At 41.0% G+C, this 27,896-nt stretch overlaps 1 protein-coding gene across 1 annotated transcript in view; it reads right to left on the reverse strand.

The window, feature by feature from the left end:
* Positions 1–7,152: 7,152 nt before the first annotated feature.
* bcl11aa (BAF chromatin remodeling complex subunit BCL11A a) overlaps positions 7,153–27,896 on the reverse strand; it is a 47,952-nt gene continuing 27,208 nt past the window's right edge. The window contains 1 exon segment of the mRNA XM_034122472.1: positions 7,153–12,889. Within this exon segment, the coding sequence (XP_033978363.1) occupies positions 10,650–12,889 (2,240 nt within the window). The 3' untranslated portion in view covers positions 7,153–10,649.

Here is a 27,896-nt window from a genome sequence, read left to right on the forward strand (position 1 = left end):
TAGGTTCGCTCTGATGCAAAACTGCATGCGCGAAGCCCCCACCTTTTTTTTTGACCATGTGTGTGTGTGGGGAAATTCCCCTTCGATTCTATTGGCTCTAACGGTCAGAAAGAGATTTCATTCGTCAAAATCGACAAAGGGGGGCCAGACATATGAAAAATCCACCCAAATGACCCCAGAAGTGGTTTCTTTTTGCTAAATCTCTCTAAAAAGGTCAGATTTCACTTGTTTTGCATCAATCTTGATACAGGGTACTTATTATATGTTGTACTTTGGATTCCTAAAGCTTTTAGTCTACTAACCCATCATCCAAGGGTGGTTTTCACTATAAGTAAAAAAGAATTTTTGGACGGACACTATAATTTACAGTTTTTTACTATGTAAAATCTGAATTTTCTTTAAAATAAAAAACATCTATATTGATTCTGACTTTTCTACATCCAACTCACAGGTTAACCCTTTTAGAAGGGAAGATATGGTCATTTGTTCTGGGAATGTCATTTTCGAGCCTGAGACCTGAAAAACAGGCTCAGAATTTAACAGGTTAACAGATATGATTTGCAGTGTGTTCTTTTAGTCTAAACAGTGTGTGGTCACACCGTGACATTACATAAGCATGGTCAGATAAAGCTTTGAACCATAAACACATGAACCTCCTGACATCTCTTTTACAACTGCTGACAGTATCATGCACTGAAAGCACAGTGAATGTCAAGTGTGTAAAACAAATCAATACTTATACCAAAACAAAGCTTTGATTTATAGTTTGACTCAATCAAATCCCTGACGTTAATGTTTTAACTGCAGAGCTTAGCCTGCTTGCTACAGAAGTTTATGATGTAAACTAGGGATGTTCTTCTCGATCATTTATGTCAAACGCCATTGGAATTGGTTCTGTCACAAAACAGAATCACAATTGTGGATATTATTGACGGCTGAATTTGAGTCACTTTAAGTGTTGCTGCCACCAAAAAAAGGATATTATCATTCATTTTGCTAAATGAGATAGGAAAGGAAGAAATTAAGCATATTATTTTACAATTTAGAGAATGTAATCAGGTTTGCGGTCGAATCATCAAAAAAGTCAGCTCCTGTGTCTCTTCCTAACCACTATTTATTGACCTCAGGGAAACATTTAATGGGGTTAAGGAAAGATGAGAGTAGAGTGGTTGATTCACTATAAATGTTGTGGCTGCAAGGCATTGTGGGACAGCATTATCTCCTTTCCTTTAGTAACGGATGGTCCACTGTATCCTAAACTAAAGGAGATTCCAAAGAAAGCCTTAAAGCTCCTTTTCGATCAGCTGGAGCATCTGAACAGGTCTTATCATGGCTGCCACTTCGAAACTTCTAGGTAATTGACTCAGTTAGGAACCTTCCTGAGCAAAAAAGACAGATTTGTATTCATCGTTTTCGTCATCGATCTTGGTGGTATTGATAACTTCTACTATCACAGTAACTCAGGGCAAGCAGCCATAGCAGTGCCATGGATCGAGAGTTTTTAAACAAATGTCCGCCTTTTGAAAAAAAAACATGGGGCCTTAAAGCAAAAATAATTTCAAAATTGTTCAAATGTTGCCAATTCATCTGGCTAGACGCTGTGATATACATGCAAATGAAGATTCAACACAGTATTCCTATTGTTTATTTAGTGATCAATGCATTAATTGACAGAATGATTAATCCCATATTGACTTTTCAGAGTAGTAAAATCTTCCCTCAACTAGAGTATGCTGTGTTTTTGTGTCCATCTAATCGTTTTAGGCAGATATCTGCATTTCAGTGCTTTAATTCGCATGAGCTTAAGCAGCTCAACAGTCCGTTTCAGATAAATAGATGGATAGCTGACAGACTGCTTGTGTTTCTTCATCTCATATATAACTGTGGTGAGTGTTATCATTTCCAACATAAAAAAAAATGAGAACCATGTGAATGAAAAGTATTCCTAAAGGAACATTGCTTAGTTTCAAGGAGTTCTTTTGTTGTTCTGCATATTTAACCAATCATAGCTTTGACCTGTAGCCCATCTTAGTACTGTATGCAAACATAGCACTTGTTCAAGTTAACCAAATGGCCTCGCCACCATGAATTAATATCAGGTCAGATATAAACTTTATTTCCAGCTCCAATTATCGCAGCGAGTTTCAATCTGCGGTTCTTAAGTCAGCGTCTTAAATTGTAACTCCTACACAGGGGCGTTAAGTGTGTTGTGGTCAAAGGCGGTCAATGTCAATGCATTATTCCTTTACTGGCTTTGACTGAAATTTGTTTACATGCTGGACTGGCCTTGTGGCCATTATACTGTATGTGCTAAGTAATGTTCAATGACTGTCCATTACATTAAGAGCCTTTTACTTTGCAGCCAGTTCCTATGGACCGCAGTGTTTAGCATGTATTAAACCACTCAGTATGTATATAAGATGCTGCTCCTCTGTATGGCATATGGAGAAGATGCACTTCTGTGGCACAGCACAGTATGTACACAGATACCAAAGTAGGAAGGAAGACAGACAAAACACACACTCACACACACATACATTCCTGTCCTTTATCAAGATTCCTTTGGAATCGTGTTGCGCCAAGGCCATACGGTTACAAAAGCAGTGTGAAAACATGCTTTCTTTAGAGAATCTTTTCGTGTTAAGACCCTGCAGGCCAAAGACAAATCCATGGGAGTTTATGGGGGACTGCAGGTCATGGTTGTTTAGATTTTATAACGGTGACAAATGCATTATGCTATTCACATAAACCAGGACAGGAGAGCCCCAGTAAAGCAGAAAAGGCCTGAATGCTTCACGGGTTTATAACACAATGAATTTATCACAGAGAGCGAGAGAGAGGGAAGAGGCAGAGCGGGAGAGGAAGTGAAAAAAATATGGTGCTGATTTGTTTTATTTGCCCAGGCTGGGTGCTGCTGGTGGCTAGTTGCATTGTTTAACAGGGAGTAAAAATGAAACGGCTGCTCACTTGTGGGTCCTGTGGTGGTGAAATAAGGTTCAGGCGAGTTGGACATGGGAGGACTGTTAAGTCTTACAGTCCTCCCATGTCAAACACGCCTGAACCCCTCACAACATTAGATCTTCTCAAAGTCAGCAGCCCATCAAGGGAGCTTTCAAGGCTAGGTTGCAGGTTGAAACGTTTTTGATTATGTGTTTTTTGTGACCTACAGTAGGCCTTTATTCTAGACAGGAAAGTTCTTTGCTCTTTTTCTGCAATGGGGTGTTTTGCATTCGAACTGTGCAACACATCCACACAGACAACCAAAGTCTTTGACAGAACTCTTTCTGCAGCAGTTGGATACTGCCTTGGTCAAAGGCATCTCAGCAGTAGCAGAGGAAAGTGTTACTTCACCCTCCGAGTCTAGCAACCTTCAATGCTTCCCGTGCTCCTTGAGGGAGGAATCACAACATATCTTATCAGAGAAAAAAACAGTTTGATTGATTTGAAGTTTATTCTTTTATTCTTGGTATTCCCTTTGAAGTGAGAAAAAAATGATGTCAAGATTAACTTTAAAGGTACTATTATGCCAGACTTGGAGTACTCGAGTCCTGGACTTGTGACTCGACTATATAATAAAAACATTACATTAATTATGCGCCTTATATTTGTATAGCACCTTTCATACAAGAATTGCAGCGCGAAGTGCTTCACAGCAGTTAGATGACTGACTTTCAAATAGACAGAATAAAAGCAATGCAGAAAATAAAAGGATAAAATCAATGTAGACAATAACAAATATTGATTGATAAGAACCAAACCAACAGCAACATTTAAACAAATGTATCCACTCAGATAAATACATGATGACTCAGACTTGTGACTCGGACTCAGAATCGAACACAGGCAATGATGACTCAACTCGGACTTGACTCGGACTCTTCTTGGGTGACTCGGACTCGAGCACAGGTAATGGTGACTCTGACTCGAGTCAGACTCTACTTGGGTCACCCAGACTTGGACACGGACTCGATCACAGGTAATGATGACTCGTGCTCCAGTTGGACTCTTCCTAGGTGACTCGGACTCGGACTCGATCACAGGTAATGATGACTCAGACTCTAGTTGGACTCTTTCTAGGTGACTCGGACTTGGACTCGCAGAGTGGTGAGAAATGGTGACTTGACTACAACACTGGTTTATTCATGTATGAGCATATAACCGGTCATCTCCAGTAATAGTTCTTGCTGTTTCGTGAATGTGCATAATATATTGTGTCCATGTGCACTTTCTGTCAGTAGGTCCATAAACTCATGACCTTTTGCATCCATTGTCCATTTTTTATTTATTTTTTCTGAAGGTATTGTTAATGCCAAAGCAATACAGTTGTTCTCGATTGCTAACACACATTTTTTTTTTAATTGCTCAGTTTCTCAGAACACTAAACACAATTCACAAAACCACACACCCAAAGTGCAAAACACCTAATTTCTCCTGCTAAATGAAGAACTGCACTCAAAACTACATAAACACTTACCAAATGCAAACTTTAGCACCAAATATAACACACTTCATTCATAATACTAGATTGTTTGACCACCCAACTACACACTGCTGAGCATATAAAGCACTTTCATCAGTTATGGGCTGTGATCTGTACGTAGAGGTTTCTGCAGAGAAAGATTGCTTTCTTATACAGAAATACAGTAAATGAAGAAACACAAATGAGTTGTTGAAAAAAATCACATTTGATTCAAAAATAACATTGTGCAATGCATCTCAGCACATAGTTACTATGCTGCGGATCTCTCTTAGTGTGATGGCATTGTCTCCCAAAACCCAGTTTGGAACTGCTGCTACCTGTGCCTCATTGAAAATCGTTAACCTTCCACCTGCACCTCTTTGTTTCTCAGTCCTTCAGAAAAACAACAAAGACATAGTGGTTGGTCAGTGTCTGTGTTGCATAAAAGTGAGTTTACCACATTACATTGTGCAGGATTTGTACAGTTATAGTATGCAACATACCAACAATTAAATGACAGTAATGAAGTAAATACGTTTCACACAACAGATATAAGCACTGATATATCATGAATTATGCAGAGCTAAAAACTGGTAACCTGTTTTCAAGACTAAGTGTCCGGATTACAGAGGCAACAGTACATCGGCTTAGATTAGGCTGAACCCTGTGTCCAGCCTCTCTCATCGTCACACCATGGTTGATAACATTTCATTTCATTAGAGAGTACTCTTCCTTCTCCTCTCACTCTCACCCACCTCTTCCTTCTCCTCTCACTCTCAGCCCAGCTCTTCCTCTTCCTCTTGCTTCCATGTTGGCTTCCATTGTTGCTGTAAGAAAGTACTCACCTGTGGTCTTTTTATAGTGCTAACATCCTGATTGATGAGCCAACAATGATGCTATCAGGTGATTGGTCAGGTGGAACGTGTTTCTTGATCATGTGTGAGGCATTTTGAATATCAGTGTTTTAAACCTGCTAACATGTGACTTTATGTCAGATTCCTGTGTCTTACGTGGAGAAACGTGTGCAGTGGTTTGCAAAAAGTGCCATGTTGATTTGCAAATTGTGTGAAAAGCTGAAAACGTGTTTAGAGTTTTGGAGATTTGAGCCGATGTTTTGCTCTTTGAGTGTCAGTTCAAATAATTGTGCTTTATGTATCATTTTAGGGTGTTAGCAATCGAGAAAAACTGTAATCTAAATGCATCCAAATCAATGAATCTTATAAATATTTGGTGTGTAGATCCTTTCTGAGAAGACATGATGTGCGTGAGAGAGTTGAACAGTAGGGTGCGTTGGTTGGACGACACGGCGCTGATTGATCTTGACAGCTTTGTGAATACTGAGCAAACAGAGTGTCGTAATGATATTTACCCACTGTAAGTACATTCTGCAAGAGGAGGAGCTTATACACGTTCATAAACTCTATGTACTATAGTGCGTGTGTGTGTGTGTGTGTGTGTGTGTGTGTGTGTGTGTGTGTGTGTGTGTGTGTGTGTGTGTGTGTGTGTGTGTGTGTGTGTGTGTGTGTGTGTGTGTGTGTGGCTGAGGTTAAAAGGCACACAGGGAACAGTTGTTATCAGCAAAAGATACCGTACTGTACTTTGAGGAGTGACATGCATAGTGCACATATGTGCTTCGAGATAGCGTGCTAACTAAATGAATATGGTGTGAGGCACTTACTTACACATGCACTTTACACACACACACATGCACTAACACCAGTTGGGCTGTCTGGACTAACAGGTAGTTTGACACTGCAGACATGCAGGTGTCAGGAGTTGTGGATGTTTTAATGCAGTGGTATATCCACTTGTTGAACCCCCGCCCCCATCCCTCCTGGGCAAGACAATGACAGTTCGCACACATGTATAGAAAGTCATAAAGTACATATAGTAAAAGTGCCATAGGCTAGTGAGGTTGGTGATGGAGGGCTGAGTTCATTGGGTTCAAGCTAGTGCAAGACACTGCCCTACTTATAGAATGCATGTTAAGAATACGCCCTGTACGATAACACACACACACTTGAAGGTAGTATTATGTCCGCTGAACAGCTGTCTTTATGGGAACTCTTCCATTTGGAGTGATTAATGCTAAATAAACATTTACATGAGAACCCTTTCAAGAAATGTTTTTTCATTATATTTCTAAGAAATAAGGAAGAGGATTAGGGCCACATTGGATTTCTTTTCAAGATTTTACCAAAAGTGTTTTGGTTTTTTTAAGTTCTGATATTAAAGTCAGAAAAATGAGAATAAAGTCAAAATTATCTGATTAAATTAAGAATTCTGACTTTAATATCAGAATTCCGGATATTTTCACCAAAAAAAGTCAGAATTATTGTTTCCTCAGAAAAGCGAAATTTAAGTCAGAATTCTGACCTCTTTCTTAGAATCCTGACATTTTTCTCAAACTTTTGACTTTAATTTAAAAATCCAGACTTTTTTCACAATATTCTGAATTTTTTCCCTAAACTTTGACTTTATTCTCAAAATGCTAACTTTTTTCAGAAAAATGACAGAATAGTTTTTCTCAGAATTCTTCCTTTTTTCCCAGGATTCAGACTTTGAAAAAAAAAATCACTTTTGGTAAGATCTCAAAAGGTTAACGATACCAATGGGTTTGGGAAGGTGCTCACACGCATACTTATGCACACACACACACACACATAGAACACACAGTGGAGATAAGCGACAAGTGCCATTATACTTTCATTTTTTTTATTAATTGTTTTTCGATAAAGGGACAAAATGGGCGTGTGAACAGGATAATGCAGACATCTGCCAGAAAACACAGACAATGGTTTTCCCAATACAACTGAACAGAGACCCCAAAAATGTACAACAGAAATGTAAGAGCTAGGTTTGTCCAATGACCATGGGCCACCATTACAAAAAGAAAACAAATTATATTATAATCAAATATAAAATAAAAAGAAACCAAAAATAATCATCCATTCCATGTCTCTGTTTTGAACAGAGCACAAAATAAATAATAATAATAAATAGTAACTCCCGTAGTAAAAGATAAAGTTCAAGTTCAAGTTACAACAAACAGCTCTCAGAATAGGAATAGAAAAGGCTGATAACAAAATATTCCGCATTGCCATTTACAAAAAAGTCTCAACTCAAGCAGGCTTCTCCACGCCCCCCAGGTCATTTTTCAAATATGCTTTGCATATGAAATTATACCCAATCTAAATATAAAGCACCATTTAGTATTTGGCAATGAAAAAAAACTGCAAAACATTTAATTTCTTTTTAAATGTATTTATTTTGACGATTTTTTCGTAATCCATGTACTGCATATGAAGTGTTTTTAAACTTTTTTTTCCTCTCTTGATGTTGGAATGTAGCCAGGTGGGAGGGGGTGAGAGAGACAGAAGCACACAACAGAACAGGCCGACGTCAGCTTGCATTACTGCATACAAGAATGGCGGGGGGGGGGGAAGGAGGTCCCAAACAAAACCCAAAGAAGATATGTACAACCACCTCTGTGGAAAGGAAACAGAGCGGCGGCCATCTGATGGCCTGTGATGCCTCCCAGTGCCACATACTTTAGCTGCTTTTTATGGGTTTTTTTCCTTTTATTTCTTTAAACATACAAATAATTCGCACTATATTATCCTGCCAAATTAAAAAAATATACCGTGGCAGCTTGGGATTTTTTTTCCACTACCAAAAAAGGTATGGTAAATACCTTTTAGAGAGAACAAGCAACAGTTAAAAATACGAGCCTCAATATAAATACTATAGTGCCTACTCTAAGTGAACATTGAATTCAAATACAATTCTAGAAATACAGAAAAAGTAGACCATAAATGTGTTTAAGCATAGGAATCGACATGAGTGTGCATTTTCCTATATTTTAAGTTCTTTATTATATATTCATATATAATCTTAATCCTTTCCCCAATGCAGATTGTATTTCAACCTGAAGAGCTGTGAAGAGCCAAGGCAAAATAAAATACAAAAACCATCACAGGATTTTTTTTTGTTTGTTTTTTTTTCTCCTTTTTTTTATCATTTCATATATACTGTGATCGGAGTCTTGAACACCACCAAGACGCTGAGGAAAAGAGAAACGACAAAAAAACTTAAATACAGTTTCCCCCTAAAAGATAATGAAGTGTAATTTGCAAAAACGTTTATTTTTTATACCTATAATTAAAGGAAGATTTGTACAAAAACGGATTCTTGCAGTGTCAGCAACAAGATTTGAGTGTCTAGTCGGCAAGGTCTACAGATTATACAGGTGTGGTTGACTACAAAGTTACAACACCTTACATTTTTTGAATCAGAGCCGATCATGTAAGAGCCCTGGTTATTTGTATAACAAACCTTTTAATTGACAGACCTTGCAGGCAGGGTACATTTTCAGCCCAGGCTAAGCACTGGTGTTTCAAGTGGTAACAAATTGACGAATGGTCAAAGGTGAAACGGCAAGGGTACAGAAGTCAAGGTTCATGAGGGCGGAGTTGCTGGCAATAGATTATGCATCTCATAGATTACTGCGTTTAACAATGGGACCCTCGTCATCTGACAGCATATCAACAAAGTTTTTCCCCTTTAGCATAAACTTGTAAACTGGGAAATTGAAATAGTGCATTTCATGTCCTACAAATGAAAATCTAGCTTTGTTTAGACTCAACCCATGTACCAACATTGCATCAGTGTTGGAAAACGCATGTCAGGCAGAGTAGCAAGTGCCATACTATGAGAAGCTTGCGTGAAACTCAACAAGGGTATAACAAAATCTCTTTTCGGGTTGAAAAGCAACAGCAAACAAAAAAAGTGCCCTGCATTAGCGTCTGCATACTGATTAAAATTATCGCATTCACTCTTTTCAAGAGCCCTGGAGTACAGATATTTTTTGCAATTCTTTCGTTCTTTTTTCTGCGATTCTTAGTGACCCTGTTTTGATAATAGAATGTAAGGTATTTTGCAGTTCTGTGTAGCTTTCTGTCTGTCTAGCTTGTAGTTATTTCAATGCTCTGGAATAAAGTTAGCCTGTCTTGGAGCTCATATATTACTTTATGCATTGTTCCTCACACTGACATAGCAAAAACAACGTATTGGAGGTTTGTGCTAATGCGGATACTCAACGTTTCTCAGCCATGCGCCGTATCCCTCAAGTTCAGGATTGTACGTTACAGATGTACCTTTATCTCAAAAGTACCTCCTTACCGGAACAAAACAACAAACAATTCAGATATACATAATACTGCTTGTACCATGCTTGCAATGAAATCCACATATTAAAGATAACCTATTGAACATGTAATAGGTAGCTAAATGATGATTAACGAGAACTCTCAGATGAGTCGTCACAGTCCATTTCAGCAGTCAGGTGCTTGATGCAAGAACCTATCCTGGGTGGCTTAAACCTTTTAGCTTGATCTAACGTGACCCTAACTTATACCAGATAAGATGATGGCCAATGCAGTGTTGAGATATCAAAGGCACTCTTTCTTACTCTATTAAATGATAGTACAAATTGAATTGTTAGCGCACCCTTTGTCTTTTTGAAAGAAATTTGAAGGCTATCGTTACTCTCAGTTTAGTCATCCAGCCAATGTATGATTTTTCTTATTTTTTAACCCTGTGTGAACATTCCGTCTTTTAGAAAGATCAGGATGAGTGCATTTCCAGGGTTGTAAGAGTAGGGTCAAGTCACAGACTGTTTTCTTTCCATGTTACGAAACAAAACTGTACATGATATGTGTCACAGAATGTATGCAGCATGGATGTATCTTTCTTGTCTTTTCTCTTTTTGAAGAATAAAAAGAAAAAAACAGAACAAGAGAAAAACAGCAACACATTTACTTAACAACTAACCAACCAGGGACAAGTTATTTTCTTTTTTTGATTAGCAAAAACATACTATGCATGCCGACTAATTCTTAAAAATGGAGAAGGAAAACTCAAAAAAGAAAATAGTACACAACATGTAAATTATTGCACAAGAGAAAGGCTCGAAGTTTTGCGTCAATGCAAGAGTATTGCCCCGATACAGATCATGCATTCAATGGGTAATGGAAACGGGGTGTGCTGGTGCAGAGCACATGGTCTTAATCTTCCACCAGACTGGTGAAAGTGGAGTGTTAGGGATTGGGTAAATCTACAAGGGTCTGGGAATAAACAGGGGACTAATGGCGGACATTGCTGCGGGGAAAAGGTCCCATAGTTCGGCCTTCTACTCTGACTTTATTTCGGTTTCGGTACTACAAGGGCGGTCACTGTGCCATTTTTTCATGTGTTTCTCCAAAGTGCTGTAGACACTGAAGGGCATCTTACAAATTTCACACTTGTACACGTCTTTGCCCACCTGACCGTGGGTCTTCATGTGGCGAGTAAGTTTGGAGCTCTGGGCACAAGCATAGTTGCACATTTCACACTTGTACGGTCTCTCCCCTGTGTGGCTGCGCCGGTGCACTGTCAGGTTACTGCAGTTCTTGAACACCTTGCCACAATACTCGCAAGTATCACTCCTGCGGCCGTCCTTGGAGTTGGGCCGTCCAAGGTGTGGTGTGCTGCCCCCACTGCATGTACCACTGCGGCCTGACACACCGTCCAGTTCCCCCGGAGGGGTTGAGAAACGCAAACTGCCATTCTCCGAAGAATGCTCAGACGAAGAGGCGAAGGGCGATTGTCTGGAATCCCCAAAGTTCAGGAAAGGGTCCTTGAGTTGACGCGAGGCGGCGTAGCCAGCCAACCACTGGGAGTAGACGTTCTCAGTGTTAGGGATTGTGGGAGTGGGCAGGTCAAATTCTTTTTCAAGCTTGATGCGTTTGGTAAAAGGACTTAGTGGACTGGGGCTACCCAGAAGAAGTTTTTTAGAGAGGCCAACAGAGGCAGATTCATTAGGGGATGCTCCCCGCCCGTTCACTGTTGAGACAGAACCCTCCTCCCCACGATCATTCTCTAATACCGAGTCCCCATCACACATCGCCCGATTGTGGTGATGGTCTTGGTTTAGGTGGTGGTGCAGGTGGTTCTCCTGGGCCACGGCATTTCGTTTATGTGCACTGAGGGCTTCGCTGAAGTGATGCATGCTAGCGGCCAGGCCCATCCCCTGCATCACCTCAGGCAGTGATCGGGGGATCGGCCCCTCATCAGGAACTCCTCCAAGTCGGCTTCCTATACCACCATTGTTTTCATGCTGTCTTGGCGTTTCAAGGTTCAGAGCAAAGGGAAAGCTGTTGTTGTTTCTCCTGACCGCCCTCTCTCCTTTCGGCTCTTCTTCCTCCTCTACTTCCTCTTCTTCCTCCTCCTCCTCTTCCTCTTCCTCCTCCTCTTCTTCTTCTTCCTCCTCTTCTTCCTCCTCCTCCCCATTTTCACGTCGCCTGCGGTTGTTCTCGCTTTTCAGCTTGGCCACAACCGACTTAAGGGCATTGCTTGCACTGCCCAAATGATTGCTGGTGCCAGGCTCCGGGGAGGAGGCTGTAGACAGACCGTCTTCTGACTTGCCTGTGTTTGGCGAGGAAGATTTGTGCATATGTGTCTTCATGTGGCGTTTGAGTTTGCTGGCCTGTGTACAAGCGTGATCGCACAGGTGGCATTTGTACGGCTTCTCTCCGGTGTGGCTGCGACGGTGCACTATTAGATTACTCTGAAATTTGAAGGCCTTGCCACAAAACTCACAACACTTCGATTTTAAGGGGTTGGTAGAGGAGGGTGTCACACCTGCTGAGGGTAGAGGGGTAGTAGGAGTGGTCTGGGAACCCACGGGTGACTGCATGGTGCCTGGAAGAGGGGGTGGGGTGGCAAGATATGGAGGTTTGCTGCCCCCTGTACCTCCTCCACTTCCGTTTCCCCCTCCTGTCTGGAATGGCTGGAGCAAGCGTTGCATGGGGCTGGGGCGGCTGGGGGATAGCGGTGGAGTGGACCCTGAATTGTTGCCTGCCAGCTCACGTAGCCTCCGCGAGAAGTCCATTGTCGGAGGGGGGTCCAGGGGCAGAGGGGGATTGAGGCGCAGCACCCTGTCAAAGGCACTCGGATGGTGGGCTGCCAGCGCCAGGTCCTCTGGGCTCAGGTGGTGGGGGTCCATGTGGTTCCTTGGAGGGGGGCTGAAGAGGGGTGGCGTGGGAGGGAAACGCTGATGATGGCCCCCACCGGCAGCGCCGAGGGCTCCGAGTCCACCCCCTAATCCGATGCTGTCCCTTCCACCTGAGCTCGAGCCAGGCATGCGGAGGAGGTTGAACGGGCTCGCATCAAGAGGCAGATGGAGGCCGTGGAGAGGAGGCTGAGAAGAGCAGTCCGCGCCCCCGCCCAGGGAGGATGGCCCGCCCATGCGTGGGATGAGAGGGCTACCGTGTTCACTTTCCAGGTAGATGCGGAAGCCGTGGGAGTTCTGGGCATGCTGCAGCAGGAACCAGGCGCTTCCGTACGAATGCTTACACGTAGTGCAGGTATAGGTGGTCGGTTCCTCCTTACCTGTGGTGGAAGAGAAGAAAGAATTGGGTTAGGAACGTTGACATCATTAACTTGACTTTGAGAAACTGGTGCTTTCCCATATCAGAACAATCATCCCACCTGACCTTGACAAGCATCAGTTTGCCTACAGGCTAAACCGCTCCACAGAAGACGCCATTAACTCAGCCCTCCACACCTCTCTGACACATCTGGAATTACCAGGCAGTTATGTGAGGATGCTATTTGTGGATTTCAGCTCCGCATTCAACACCGTCATGGATAGATAAAGAGATAAGAAGAGATATTCTATTCTATTCTATTCTATTAATTACTATACAATCTTAGATAGTAGTGTGATGAGTTGTAAAGACTTTAATATTTTAAACATTTTAGTCAAGAAAAAATAAAGTATTTTAAAATGCTGCATTGTTGTTCATCTCAATCCAGGAAAGACAACTCTTTTCAACTTGGCTGAATCCATTTTGTATTTGGACCTAAGGCCCAACTGTTACAGCTTTTTAAAAGTGGTCGGCACATGGTGTTGAGGGCTTTCCAAACACAACAGTCGCTGTTATTGAGGTCATGCCCCACATGAGTAGCATGTGAGAAGTAGTGTGTGTTGTTGTGTGTGAGTGTGTGTGCATTTGTGCTTCTCCCAGACTGCTCTGGGACATAATTTTTCCCTTTAGACTGACTGTGAGTCCTTCATTGTCAGCAGGAGAACAAAGAAACAGGGCTTTCCCGGCAGACTACCACTTCCCACTGATCTGCCAACACAGAGGCTCGCTGACAAACACATACACTCCCTTGGAGTAGAGACAACACAGAAGAATAATTTAGAGCCATACATATTGCTTCCTTTCTGTATCAACAGCATTAATCCAAAAAAGGATATCTGGCAAACCTGCTTTTCTAATATAGCACATATGTGGTGATTTATTTGGATATGGTGGTTTTTATTTCAAGGTTTAACACAAAGGAATCAGTAAATAAATTAAAATATGATTTTGTATTCTGGCAACAAAATGATCAAATGTATGCAAATGTATTCATGTTTTCACAGTATTCTGTCATATATAGGGTTTATACTAAACGCTGATCAGCCCAGAGACAAGGACACATAAACACATTCCCCATTCAGACAGAACAGAACACTCAGCCCCCTCAGGAAAGTAAAACAGTAGGAGTGTAAAAACATTTGTCTCCAACCCGGAGAGGAAAAATAACCCCTCCAGTCAGGCTCAAAGTTTCTTCCCTCACTGAAGCGGAGAGAGTCGCTTTCAGACGAAAACAAAAGCAACATTTAAAACAATAATTGCCTTTGAATGGCCTCCGCGATGCTGACCTGTGGCGGGACCCGCAGTGCATTTGTGATCTCATTAAGGGGACCGAACGAACAGCCATTAGCTCATTTACAAGATAAGATGACAGGCAAAACCCCGTTGCTGCCATTCACAGCCTTCCACTGTAAGCACAGTGCAATGTGGGCACATTTTGAAGCTAACAAGAGATACACAAACAAACATGAAGACAAACATGGATATACACTTGAGTTCAAGGTTTAGTCATTACCAGGGATCATCATTACCAAATGAAGTCATGTCAAAAGTAAAGGCCTTGTACAATTTGTGTGACCATAAATGGAAAAAAGGCTACATGAAAGAAGGAAAAAAACCTAATAAAGATATTCTCTACATACCTAGTAAACCCTAGATGACACTGACAGCAATTGTAAAATCATTATAAAAAAATAGCCCAGAAATAATGATTTATAACTTCCAATTTGCCATTTTCAAAATTGCATTACGTAATAAATGGAGGCAGGCTGTGTTTTATTGCAACATCTGAATAAATAAACAGGTGTCAATTTAAGGGTCGTAACATTCATGCTAATTACCTTCGATGATTTTTAAGTTGCAAAAGTATTTTTGTTTGTGATGTAAAAATTACAAATCATCCAACTACTATGCAAACAGGTAAGGTGGGGTGTAAAAACAAACAAAATAGGACAAATCACTTACTCCCGAGTAATCGGCAGAGTACATATGATACATTAGATAGATAGTGGTTTCACTGAAGCTTTTATACATCCGCAAACTGCGATCTACTAGACAGAAAGAAAGAGTCAAAGAGGTGGTAATGAAAAAAGTGTCGTGTCGTGTATTTGGAAAGGGAACGTTCGTGTGCTTGTACATTGTGTGTATAGAGATCTCAGGGATGGCAATGTGCTCGAGTGTGGAGAGCAGCTTCTATCTGTGTATACATTTCAGTGTGTAAGTGTACACTCTTCCCTTTCTTTCATTATCCTCCTTCATCTTTCTGACCATCCGTTCCGTCTTTCTTTTTGCACACACACACTTATCCCACATGACCAACACTTTGGCTAAATTATGGATCATTAAAATTGGCACAAATTAGCACTAATTGTGGCCACCTGCATTGGATCTAACCTGCATATCATTTGCATTATTAGGACCAGGGAGGCTTCATTTATTTATTCTTTTTTTTTTTCTCCCTCCAAGCATGGACACTGACAGCATTGACAATAACACTGCACCATTTCCACTTTTCAGGATATAAATGATCCTTTCATTAGACATTGCATATAGGAGCCATCATGTATACAGCATGGGGGCAGTACTTTTCCTTTATGGTGATCTGCTTGTCTCTTGCTTTAAAGGAATTACATTGCAAACATTTTGACTCTTTCACTAAGGTTACAATCTGATATTTGCATTTTCGTACACACAAATGTTCAACGACATATATAGAGGGCTTTATATCACAACATTCCTCTGATAAAAACAAGATTTAGTTGATATAATGGCATAGTATTGATTTGGAAAGGATTTCAGTTTAGTGCTGCAGGATGTCAAATCATAACTGTACCAAATAGAAATGATTTTCTGGATATAGAGGCAAATCTAGGATTTGCAATATATCCAAATATGTTGGTATTATAGACAGCCTAAAAGAACAGCCAGGAACACCATAATACATGTATTGTTATTGTACTTTGCTGAAGAAATGGTTTGAGAGACTCCCTAAAAATAGTCTAGGAGCCCTCCCTTAGTTGAACGTGAGCATAGTTTAGTAAAATAGGGCCTTAGCACAAAGGGCTAACGCTCACAAAGGGTAACAGCTTCAATGTGTAAAAAAGCCAAAATAGTTGGGATGCATTGGTTTGGATCTTTTAAAATAGCAAAAAAGTATGTCTCCAGGCTTGGGGAGTAACAGATGACATGTAACGGGATAACAATCCTAATCAGGATACAAAAAATAGGGTAACTGTGTTCCTTTAGTTACATTAAAATAGACATTCAAAGATTACTGTTACATTTTGTATGGGGGTTACTAGCAAAGTAACAATGTCAAAATACATTTAAGAATAAAGATCAATATACTAAAGTTAGACGTATTGCCTGAATTTAAGATGACACATTTTTAACACAAAATAACATACCGCAAACATAATAAATACAAAAAAATAACTTATTGATATTTATTTTCTCTTGTATTTATTTACACTTGTCTATTGACATACTTATATTAGGTTACTGATTACATTTGTTTAAATGTGACTGGTAATTGTATATTTTTAAAGTTACCGTTCCAACCCTGTTTGTCTCCAGATGTGTGATTGGACTGATTCTGATAATAAACTCCAATCATTCTGGGAGTTTATTCCATTGTGTACTCACAATTTTGTAGCAGATTCAACCCAATGTGCCTCACCCAGGAAAATCCTATCAACTGAACTGATTAAAATAAGGCTTGTGTTGACAGCACAATGACAATACCGAGTGACGGAACAAAAGTTTCAGACAAAGATCTGGGCAAAATATTGAAAAAACAGGTGCAAGGCTCAATAGTGAAAATCTTGATCTAATACGCTCCTTTTTGACTTGTAGCTCAGACTTGTCTGCACACTGATTGAAACTGTAAGGTTAATGGATTTTAGAGTAGGCGACCGCTCCACTCTGTCTCTCTGTAATATACTCCCATCAGCCACTTCATTAGGCAAACCCTCCACCGCTGGGAGGTAGAAAAATGAAGTGAGAAAGCGGAATGGAGAACGGTAGATGAAGATAGATAGAGTCAAAGAAAGGGATAGAAGGAGATTAGATAGGAGAAGTAATCCCTCTGCTTTAACTTTAGACGGAGGTGACAAAATCCTGCTGCAACTTTTTACGTTTCGGATTCAGGAGGAATGTTAAGAGGGGAAAGAGGAAGAGGGGAGAAAGGAGGGAGGGTGGGGGTAAATAATAGCATCCGGTTCTTTACCTGGGGTAAATGTCAACGCCATGCAGCCACTAGTGAGACTCCAGAGAACACACACGCACAGTTCTACAAATGTCCTAAAACTCAATACCAGCCATGCTACAGTGACAAGCATAGGCATTAAGCCCTATTAAGGCAAGGGCATTGGCTGGACACTAATGTGGTGCATGATGGGAGAGGGAGGCAGCAAGGAGGCTTGGCTCATGTTTCACGACACCTTTCTGTGTGTGTGTGTGTGTGTGTGTGTGTGTGTGTGTGTGTGTGTGTGTGTGTGTGTGTGTGTGTGTGTGTGTGTGTGTGTGTGTGTGTGTGTGTGTGTGTGTGTGTGTGTGTGTGTGTGTGTGTGTGTGTGTGTGTGTGTGTGTGTGGAAATTTGATCAAATGGAGCTGAAATAATGCCACTGCAAACTGACAAGAAACACTGTACATCCAGAAAAGGATGCAGAAAGGGACGCGACGCGTAGGTCGATTGTTCTTATCTCTTTTTTGTTTTTCTTTGCTTCACAAAGTCTAAAAGATGGTGGAAGCTGACGGAAGTACTCAAGCCAAATGTATGTTTTGAGAGAAACTTTGGGATTTTAGCCTTTGCAGACCATTTACATGCACACAAACCTATATAACACACTACAGAAAAAGGGAAAACCCCAAAAAGCACAATTGGGCCCCTATAAGTGTACATTAAAGAGTCTGTGTTGTTCAGCAAGTCATTCTGTCCTGTCAATCACTTGGATTACAACCATTATATTCCTCTTCGACCAGCTGGGAAACAAAGATGGAGGCCAAGTCTTGGCTACCGTCTTCAACAGACTTTGACGTGTTTTATATCTCTACATTCTATATTTGTCCTCCTTTATCGTGAGAATTCTCTCCAACACTTGATTATCTCCCTCTATCCTTCCTCTCAGTGTCATTATTTAATATCCCTTAGTTTTTTGTATTACATAGGACCCTCTCCGTCACAGCCCTCCTTCCCCCAGCCTCTCCCCCCCTCTCTTTCCACCCTTCGCTGGCTCTCCGGTATAGTGTCCTTGGCTGGGTCCACCTCTGGGTGAGATGATAGTAATTGAGGTAATGGAACATCGCTGAAACAGGATTAGGTACGCATACTGGGAGTGAGGGACAATGTCCCTTAATACAATTTGGGATTTCTGTCTGAGCCTCAGGCTTTCAGGATCTGCAGCTTCTATTTACATCTGGGCAGCTCAGCCCGCCCCTGATCACCCCCACATTTATCTTAAAGGGCTACCTGTACATTTCAATAGTGTTATGTTAGCCTTTTATTATAAAAGCGTGTTGTTATAATGCTTAACAAATGGTGCACATGCAACCTGTTGAGCGGGAAAGGAGTTTTCCCATTTCCAATTTTACATTGTAGCAAATAAACAAACGCAGCAACCAAAAATGTCTTGTGTTCCTAAAAAAGACAATTTAGTAGGAATTTGCCTATACTAATTCATATGGTCTACAATATCACAACCTAGCCAATGACTTAATGGTTGAAGGAATAGTATTTTCTTTATATGCCACATTATTACTTTATAATAGGACAAATGACAAGGACAAAACAGAGTAATATGGGCAATTATCTCATGATCACAATTGACAGTAATTATGATGGTAAAATGGGTGACATAACATAACATAATAATATAATCCTTATGCAATGATGTGTTCTGTCCACCCTCACCTCTTTCATTATCCATATTTAAGTGAAACATATAAGTAATGGCTGATAGACACTCCAATATTCATATCTCACGCCTCCCGTAACACATTTGCACTGTTAACTGTTTTTATGAATGGAAGCAAACCATACCAGTGAAAATTAGTTCCTGCTAGACATAATCGACTCCATTGTCATAACACAGCCCCCCCCCCATCATCACCCGGTAAGAGCAACAGTTGTGGCTTTAATCTCAACAGTCCCAAAAGCACTTTACCATATCAGTGTTGTCATGTGAAAATCTTGTTATGGCTTGTTTTAGTTCAGAACTGCATGTTCTTGTCTTAGCTGGGGTAATTCAATGACCCAACTTGGGCATATATATATGAACCATTTCAAATAAAAAAATTCCATGGTCAAGCTCACCCAGAAAGCTATGAAATCTGGTATAAGCAAATAGTTGTATATCGCAGAATTCTTGTTATTGCTAAATTTGGCTAAACGCTACCACAATTTACAGAGAATTGCAGAGAGAAAGAAGTTGCACAATGTTCCTGTCCCCCAATTATTTCCCCCTCTACGCTCAGGCTTTCGTACTAACTTGTCGACAATAAGATATCAAACTGTGGCTGCTGGTTGTCCTGTCAGGGAGCAATGCAGTCAAATCACAACAACTGCTCTAAAAGGACGGTGGAAGGAATCAGTCTCTATTACTGGCTATGATATACTGGCTAGATCAAAGCAACTTCCTCAAACACAGCAGGTACAAGAAGAGAATCCAACCCTGATGCAGAGGAGGGGTATGTAGCCATGAAAGGGGGTGGACACACTGCAAACAGGACCTTCAAAACATATGAATACAAAGTAGTGATGTCGTTGTCCTTTGTGAAACGTTTTTAGACCCTCACTAGGACTGGCCAAGTCTTTGACAAATGAAATGGATTGATTCTTCTCCCCATAAATGTTCAGCAGGCAACCCTCAGTCACTTTTGCTGTCAGTTCTTCATTTTTGCTTACATTCAGTTTTTTGGAATAACCTGATTAAAGGCAAAATGTTCATTTGAACAACAATTGTATTTTGATGCAAACTCACACACACAGCTAGTGTGAGTTAGTTCAAAGACCTGCCTTCATTCTGACAGGCTGTCGCTTCTTCACATCGGCTAACATTTGAATGTATATTTGGGCCTATAACCTCTCTTAGTATACCTTCATGGCTTACACATGAACAATAATAACGCTGATTTCTCCTGGGAGGGCCAACATCCTAGATGGGCATGCTCTGCTCCCAAGAGTATCAAAAGAAATAGTTGAATTGAAAGCAGGTTAAAGGTTTATCTAAAGTTCTACAACTAAGCAGTTCTTACAGAAAACTGGTTATTCAAAGATCTTGATCTTAACCAGGATACTAGCATACAGTACATTCAAACCAAATGCAAGGACTTGATGTATCTGAATACATCTTCAAGTGCTCAATACAACTACCAGCTATTCTTTATAACACTATTACGTTCTGCAAAGTAGAGACAGACGCTTTGGAAGCTTAAAATGCACCTTTTCATCTTCAAAAGATTCACTTTAATGCACTCTCAAGTTGTCTGATTCATATTGAAATTCAAGGTTGGAAGCAGAAATACTGTCACAGCCAAAACTTGTATGAGCTGAACTTAAAATAGCTTTAAACAACTTTTCAGAAAGAAGCCTGCAGGCCTGACAATACTGATCTGGTATTTTTATAGAAGGAAGAACGATGAACGCGTTTGAATTACCAAAAACAACAATGGATTATTGAGCCTGTCTGATCACATGCTGTGCGTGTGAAGGGCTGTGCGCGAGAATGTGTGTATCTGTGAGGTCCTGCCGAACAGCCACTCTACGCTGATGAGCGAAAATATCAATACTTTCTGTCCCTGTGCGTGCGTGTGTGTGTGTGTGTTCGTGTGTGTGTCGTGGGGATATATCAATACCTTCTGTCTCTGTGTTTGAAACCCCTGCTGTGCTACAGACTGTGCTATCTGCAATTCTCTCACCAGTGCTCTAGTTGTGTGTACGTGTGTGTGTGTGTGTGTGTGCTGGTGTGTGTCCAGTACCCGTTATAGCTGCCATGTGACAAAGTTCCTTTTTCTCTCTCTTTGTCACACACAAAAACACAGTCTCTCTCTCTCACACACACACATACAAACACACACACACACACACACACACACACACACACACACAGTAATGTATCTCGTAAAGTCTGCTCTAATGACACAGCCAGGGCCCTTAAACTGTGTTTATAAATGTAATTAAATGGACCGGCCTTTTGTAGAAGCGTCCAAGCGCACTGTACCAATGATCTAGAGTGTGTGTGTGTGTGTGTGTGTGTGTGTGTGTGTGTGTGTGTGTGTGTGTGTGTGTGTGTGTGTGTGTGTGTGTGTGTGTGTGTGTGTGTGTGTGTGTGTGTCCATTTGGAAGACCGGTACTCATGATGGCAGGGACGGCCTCCACTTAACCCTAAACCACCATGGTGAAATTACAGAGCATCCAAATTACAACACTTATGCGAGCAGAGGGAGAATGAAAGAGGAAACTTTGCACTGACACACACACACAGACACACACACACACACACACACACACACACACACACACACACACACACACACACACAGACACACACACACACGCACTCACATTTCTGTCAAGAATGCCAAAATGTTCAACTTCTAATCTTTTGCAGATTGCTGTCTCTAAATGAGATTTTTTTTTAGGTTGCTTTTTATTCTAAAAACTGCAGAACCAAAATAAACTATATAGAATCATTTATTGCGTGTCATCTTGAATATGTTTGTAACGCATGTCTCGGACAATAAAATAAACTATTGGCAGTCTCGTTCAAATAATCTGCATCTGGGTAAATTCATTCTAAAGTGTGAACTCAGAGGGGGCATCAGACACTTTTTATGGAGCGGTCTGCTGTGGCTGCTGACACATGTATGTGCAATATATAATTGTTTTACATTATTATAATATCTCAACACCTTCATATGTCCACTTAGCTGTTAAAATGCTGCTATTTATTATTTGTAGCCATGGATGTGTACATATATTGTCTTATTTGTATTTACAATGTGTGCTTTTCTCTATATTTGATATGTTAGTTTACTCTTTCTTATTGTTTGCCTTATTATCTGCTATGTCACTTTTGCGGTAAGGCTGTGAACTTCCCCACCTAATAAAGGGGATTTCATCATTTGTAATGATTGACAAAGATATGTATTTTTTCACACACATTTGCGCCTCAAATCCCTGAGGAAACAAGAGCGCATGCTGAAAAGAGGCAGATTTTCTTTAGTGCCACAATCAAGAGGTTGGTGGTCACTGAAGACACAAGCACACACACACACACACACACACACACACACACACACACACACACACACACACACACACACACACACACACACACACACACACACATACATTTATACACAAAGCAAGTCTGGTATTGAGTGATCTGCAGGGACCTGCAACAGCTGCCAAGCAGGACAATTCAGTCATCAGTGTTTGTGTGTGTGTGTGTGTGTGTGTGTGTGTGTGTGTGTGTGTGTGTGTGTGTGTGTGTGTGTGTGTGTGTGTGTGTGTGTGTGTGTGTGTGTGTGTGTGTGTGTGTGTGTGTGTGTGTGTGTGGGCTTCCGGCCAGCTGAGGTGTTTGCTCGGCTCAGAGTGATCTCCCACTGTGGTCACTGCGAGGCTCGCACACACGCACACACACACACGCACATACACACACACACGCACACGCACACACGCACACACTGCTTCCTCTCTTCATCTAATCCCTTCTCCGCCCAGTTGGTTTCATCCTTCCATCTGTCCATCAACATTGCATACAGGTGGCTGTCCCCTCTTTCTTCTCCTTTCTATCGCTCCATCCCTCTTTTTCTTTTCCACATGCCATCTTTCTTTCTGTCTCCATCTCTTTCACTGCCTAATGACTCGGCATTGAAACAGAGAGGAGAAGGACCCGAGAAAGGGAATCAAGGAGGACAGCCACACACACCCAAACACGCATTATTGTCAACTTGTGGACAAGCTGCAACTTGACTGAAGAAGCCAAAAAACGTTTTGCCGGCCATATTCTTTCACTCCCTCCCAATCTCCCTACTTGTTTTCCTCCCTTCTTTTAATCCCTCCATCTTCTCCTCCCAGGTGGGAAGCACTCAGCGCCGTCTCTTCAATTGTATTCATCCGACAAGGCCAATCGATAGAGGACATATTTAATACAAATGTACTGTATGACTATTAGCCATCAGCGATAAAAAGCTTCTTCTTTTTTTCCTAGATAGATCTCGCTTGTGGTGAAAGAGAGGAGGAAGAGGAGGAGGAGGAGGTGGAGGAAGGAGAGGAAATACTAGCCATCCTGCTTTTAACACAAACAGCCTCCCACAGTCTCACTGTCCGACCTTAGAGAGATACAGTTTAAGCTGCAAGAAACACATAAAGAATTGGAGATGTGTTTCACACAAGGCTTTAACATCAAGGGAATCTCCAGAGTTCAGTTCACAAGAGGATTTCAGAATGGACTCCAGCGCAGCAGGAATAATAAATAATCATATGGGGTGGTTATTCTTCAAATTTCAGAGATATTCTGCTTTTAGTATTGTGATTATTGTACATGATGTACAAAGTCATGGTATTAAACATATCTTTTTTTAAAGAGGGCATATTCTGCAAATTATTAGATTCGTATTTGTATGTAGTGTCTATGGGACATGTCTCCTTGCTGTAATGTTCAAAGAGCTCTTTATTTTTCTCATACTGCCTGTGCTGCAGCACCTCTTTTCACCCTCTGTCTGAAACCAGAGCCCAGTCTGCTCTGATTGGTTAGCTGGCCGGCTCTGTTGTGATTGGTCAAACACTAAGAGATGAATGGGAAATGTCCCATCCCTAAGCCTATCACATACAATGTGTTGGAGGCCTAGCCAACGGAAACGAGTGTTACGTGGTGATGTCATTATGTTACGGAGTAGATGTCCCGCCCCTTTGCATATCACGTAAGTGAATGCTATCCAATAAAAGCGCCAGTGTTACCTATATAACACACTACATGAAAGGGGGAAAAGCATAATAGGGCCTCATTAAAGGGTACAGTAAGACAATGCTGTTTGTACCAAGTCTCCTGCTCGAGGGCTGACGTTGCATCTCCTTTCAAAAGTTCCTATATTTTGTTACGTAGAATCCAGAGACAAACAGCAAAGGGAGTGTTGCGATGAGATAAAGCACAATGACAAACTCCCTTCCACCACCTTGTCTACTTAACAAACACATAGGCTTGATTCATTCGAGCTGCAGTCACTACAGCCTGAGAGCCCTATCGATCCCACAGACGTTTTTCTACAGGCTGGGGAGGAAAAAAGAGAGAAGAAGAAGAAGAAATAGAGAAAGGGGAGGGGGGGGAGGAGCCAGACAGACAGGCTGAATATATGGCTCTGTTCATGTGAGGAGAGCAGCAGTTTACCTGCCTCTTTAAATTCATTCTAGTGTGCAAGGCAACTGTGACGGCTCCCAGAGAGAGAAGCCCCCCGATCCTCGCCAAAGGAAATATTTCGGCCTCCAAGAGAAACAAGTGTGCTATGGAGCTGATGGAGAGATCTTTTTGGTTTGTGTGAAACCACCAGTCAAATACATTGGAAACACAAGGTTAGCATTATAATGATTTGACTGGATGGGTTTTACCACGTTGACACGTTGCAAAATCCAGATGATTGCACCAACTTTGAGTGATATGATATTAAATTACTAGAAAAAAACTTCATAAAGAATAAAGAAAAGGGGAGAACTATCAATCACCCAAGGATCAACACTTTTCAACAGTATTACTTGAATATAGGCAATGATTGCTTGCACCCAAAAGAATCTTTAAGGAGCCTTTTGAATGTGTTTTATATAGGTGTATGTGCCTGAAATGCCTGCAGCACAGGCAGTATGAGAAGAGTAAAGAGCTTTTTGAGCATTAAAGCATGGAAACATGTAACAGTAGAGGGACAAAATACATAATATGAACCTGGTAATTAGCATAATATGGCCCCATTAAAAAGATAAATAAGTGTATAATGAAGTGTAACATAAAGAGTATCTCCTAAGTGTTCGTGAAAATCGCCTGCCTGAGCATATGGTATCGTTTTTGAATGATGAAAGACTTATTTTGTGTGTGAAGTGGTATTCTTTTCTGCATACACAAACACACAAACACACACTGACATATGCTTGGGGCCTGGCCACCAGCAGAGGACAAAAAGGCCAGTAAATAATTAAGAAGTGTGAAAAGCAACGAAGGGGGAGGAAACGGGTGGTGCCGCAATGCGTGGAGTCCTTTTTTTCTTATGAACTTTTATACAACTCGTTTTTATAAGAAAATATCTGTATGTGAAATCCTTAAGATGTACATGTGAAAAGCTGTGTGAGTATTTCTGCGGGTGTCTTTTTGTGTGCTATCCCAAAGATGCTCCATTAGTGATTTGGAAAGTGGTGTGGGGGGGCTGGCATTCCCATCAGGCCCAGTATGGCCTAAGTGCTGCACCACACCACACTCCCAAACCCTAAACAACCCCACCCTTATGGGCACAGTGTGTATGCCATCCCTCCACCCCATCCTTACCCCACCTAGGACGACCCAGCAGCGCCTCTCAGCCGGGTCCAAAACACCACCACACACACACATAAGAACACACACACACTACACACACACACTCATGGTCCACTAATGACCAAACCCAAACAGCTCCCAAACAACTCTGAAAAGCTATTAGGAGAGGGCATTTTGATGGGGAAGTGATTTTTTTTATATGCCATTAAAAGCCATGGATAAAATAGGCGTTCGCGTAAATACAGCCACAGGTCGAACAGAAGGGGGAAGCCAAACAAGGATAATTGAGAAACCGTAATTCCCCCCCCGAGATAGAGGTGGAGGAGTGTCCACATGTTGATCTGTCAAAGCGAAGAGAAAGTAGAGTGGGACTTTAGTTTGGAAGTGCTTTTGGGACATTGTGGGCTAGCATATGTGGAAAGTGATATTCAGAGACTTTCTCATTTCAATTACTTACTTTTATTTTTTATTTTATTTTGTTTTGTTTTGTTATTTTTATAATTCATTTATTTTATTTTATTTTTTACAGTCCAATTAGTGTCATTTAAAAAACGTTACAGCTCAATTTAATGGGATTTTTATTGAATGACTGGAGCATGAGGCTGAATGGCATGGTATCGATTTCTGATCAGAGACTGTGCTGTCACTTGGGCGGGAAAATAACAGAAATGTTTTTCTAATAATGCTCTTAAATCAAATGGTCAAGTCATGACACAAACCCTTTTTGTGGGCTATGACTTTGTACTGATCTTAAATTGTGGAAATCTTGGACACCATCTTTGTCTTTTTTGACCTGCATTCAATGTGCCCCTCTCTTGAAAATAACAAAGTCATATTGCTCTAGAACCGCCACATCCCCAGTTTGTCTCCAGCTGAAGAATCCTGCTGGGTCCCTCTCTTTTTTGTCACCGCTTAAACTGTCCAATAAAGGTAGAAATTGGCCAGGAAGTACTACATGTGGCTGCCTTTCACAAATTGGACACATTTCAGTTTTGTTCAACTGCAAACCAATTGTTATCAACATTTAAAAACTCTTTCCTGAGTACTTTATAAACCCTGAAATCTCAGTGCAGGCTTTAAGACCATTGAGTCTCCTGACAGGGAGAACATAGCTTTGCTTCCAGGGTAAACCAGGTCCATTCCTCCGAAGAGGAGAGGAATCACAGGTTCAGACACGATCTACAGCCGAAGACGCGCTGAGGCAACTTTTCCTAGAAGGAGACGGTCTTCCCTCCCCTCCCCTTTTTTCCTACATTTTTGTTTCTTTGTCTCCTTAGAACAGAGAAAGACAAAACATGAGCATCACTCATCATGTAGCAAACACACAGACACACCAACACACACACACGCCCCTGTCTCAGCCCTATTCAGCATTAAATCAGTCAGCACTTCAGCAGTATTTCTAAAAGGTGGGTGGAGGAACACAAGGCGAAACGTTCAAGCGCACACAGACACACCCACACACACACCCACACACACACACACACACACACACACACACACACCACACACACACACACACATACACACACACACACACACACACACATTAATAAACACTTCTCACATTAAGGGACGTCTGTCTCTTCATTATTACCTTGTATAATAAGAAGTCCGTCTTATTCACAGCAGCTGTTAAGTAATATAAAAAATTAAAAAAAGGTTCACTGTGAGAAGGTCACTCAGCCTGTTGAAAAAAATCCTTTAGTGTTTTCTTGTCTAAAATCCTGCAGAACCATGTTCAAAATTCTTGTTGCATTTTTATGAGTCAAAGGTTTTAACTGGGGGAATTTTTCATATCTATTTGTATCACTTGGTAAATCAGAAAATACTGTTAACGGACCTTATCAAATATCAATTTTCACCATATGAATGTGTGAACAAATCAAATCTCTCTGAAAATAGATGGGAATGAAACTGGAGAGTTTGATGTAAGTGCTGCTGAAGTGGAGATTTCTGGCTCTTGAATAAATTCATTTTGAGAAAACGGCCTTTAAAAGAAGCCCTATGTGAGGTCAAACTCAATTGACCTTTTGAAAAGAAGACATAGGAAGCAAAATAGAGCAAACTCAAAATGACCCAGTGCATGAAATCCACGTGTTTCGATGTTGGACTGTTGTTTCCAAGTTCAGTGGGTGGACGTGTGTGATTTACATCTGAAGGAGACATTTTCATCCCATCCCAATCACTTATTGTTGTCTTGTATTCGCCTCAAACTAAAAATGTACCTAATTGTAATCGTACTAACGTTGCCATGGACAGGTTAATGTACAATCTACTAAAACATTGTCAGTAAATCGTCCAATATCAAAGTTCCTTTCTGACAGTGACTGCTTGGTCACCCTTATTGATTCAGTGATAAAAGCATAAACACCTCATTGTCACAGGAACATCAAAAGCCATGCAAGCGTGATGATGCAATTGATAGGATTTATGATGAAAGTGCCAGTTCA

The sequence above is a fragment of the Trematomus bernacchii genome, unplaced genomic scaffold (genome assembly GCF_902827165.1).
Source record: "Trematomus bernacchii unplaced genomic scaffold, fTreBer1.1, whole genome shotgun sequence".
In the NCBI taxonomy this organism is placed as follows: domain Eukaryota; kingdom Metazoa; phylum Chordata; class Actinopteri; order Perciformes; family Nototheniidae; genus Trematomus; species Trematomus bernacchii.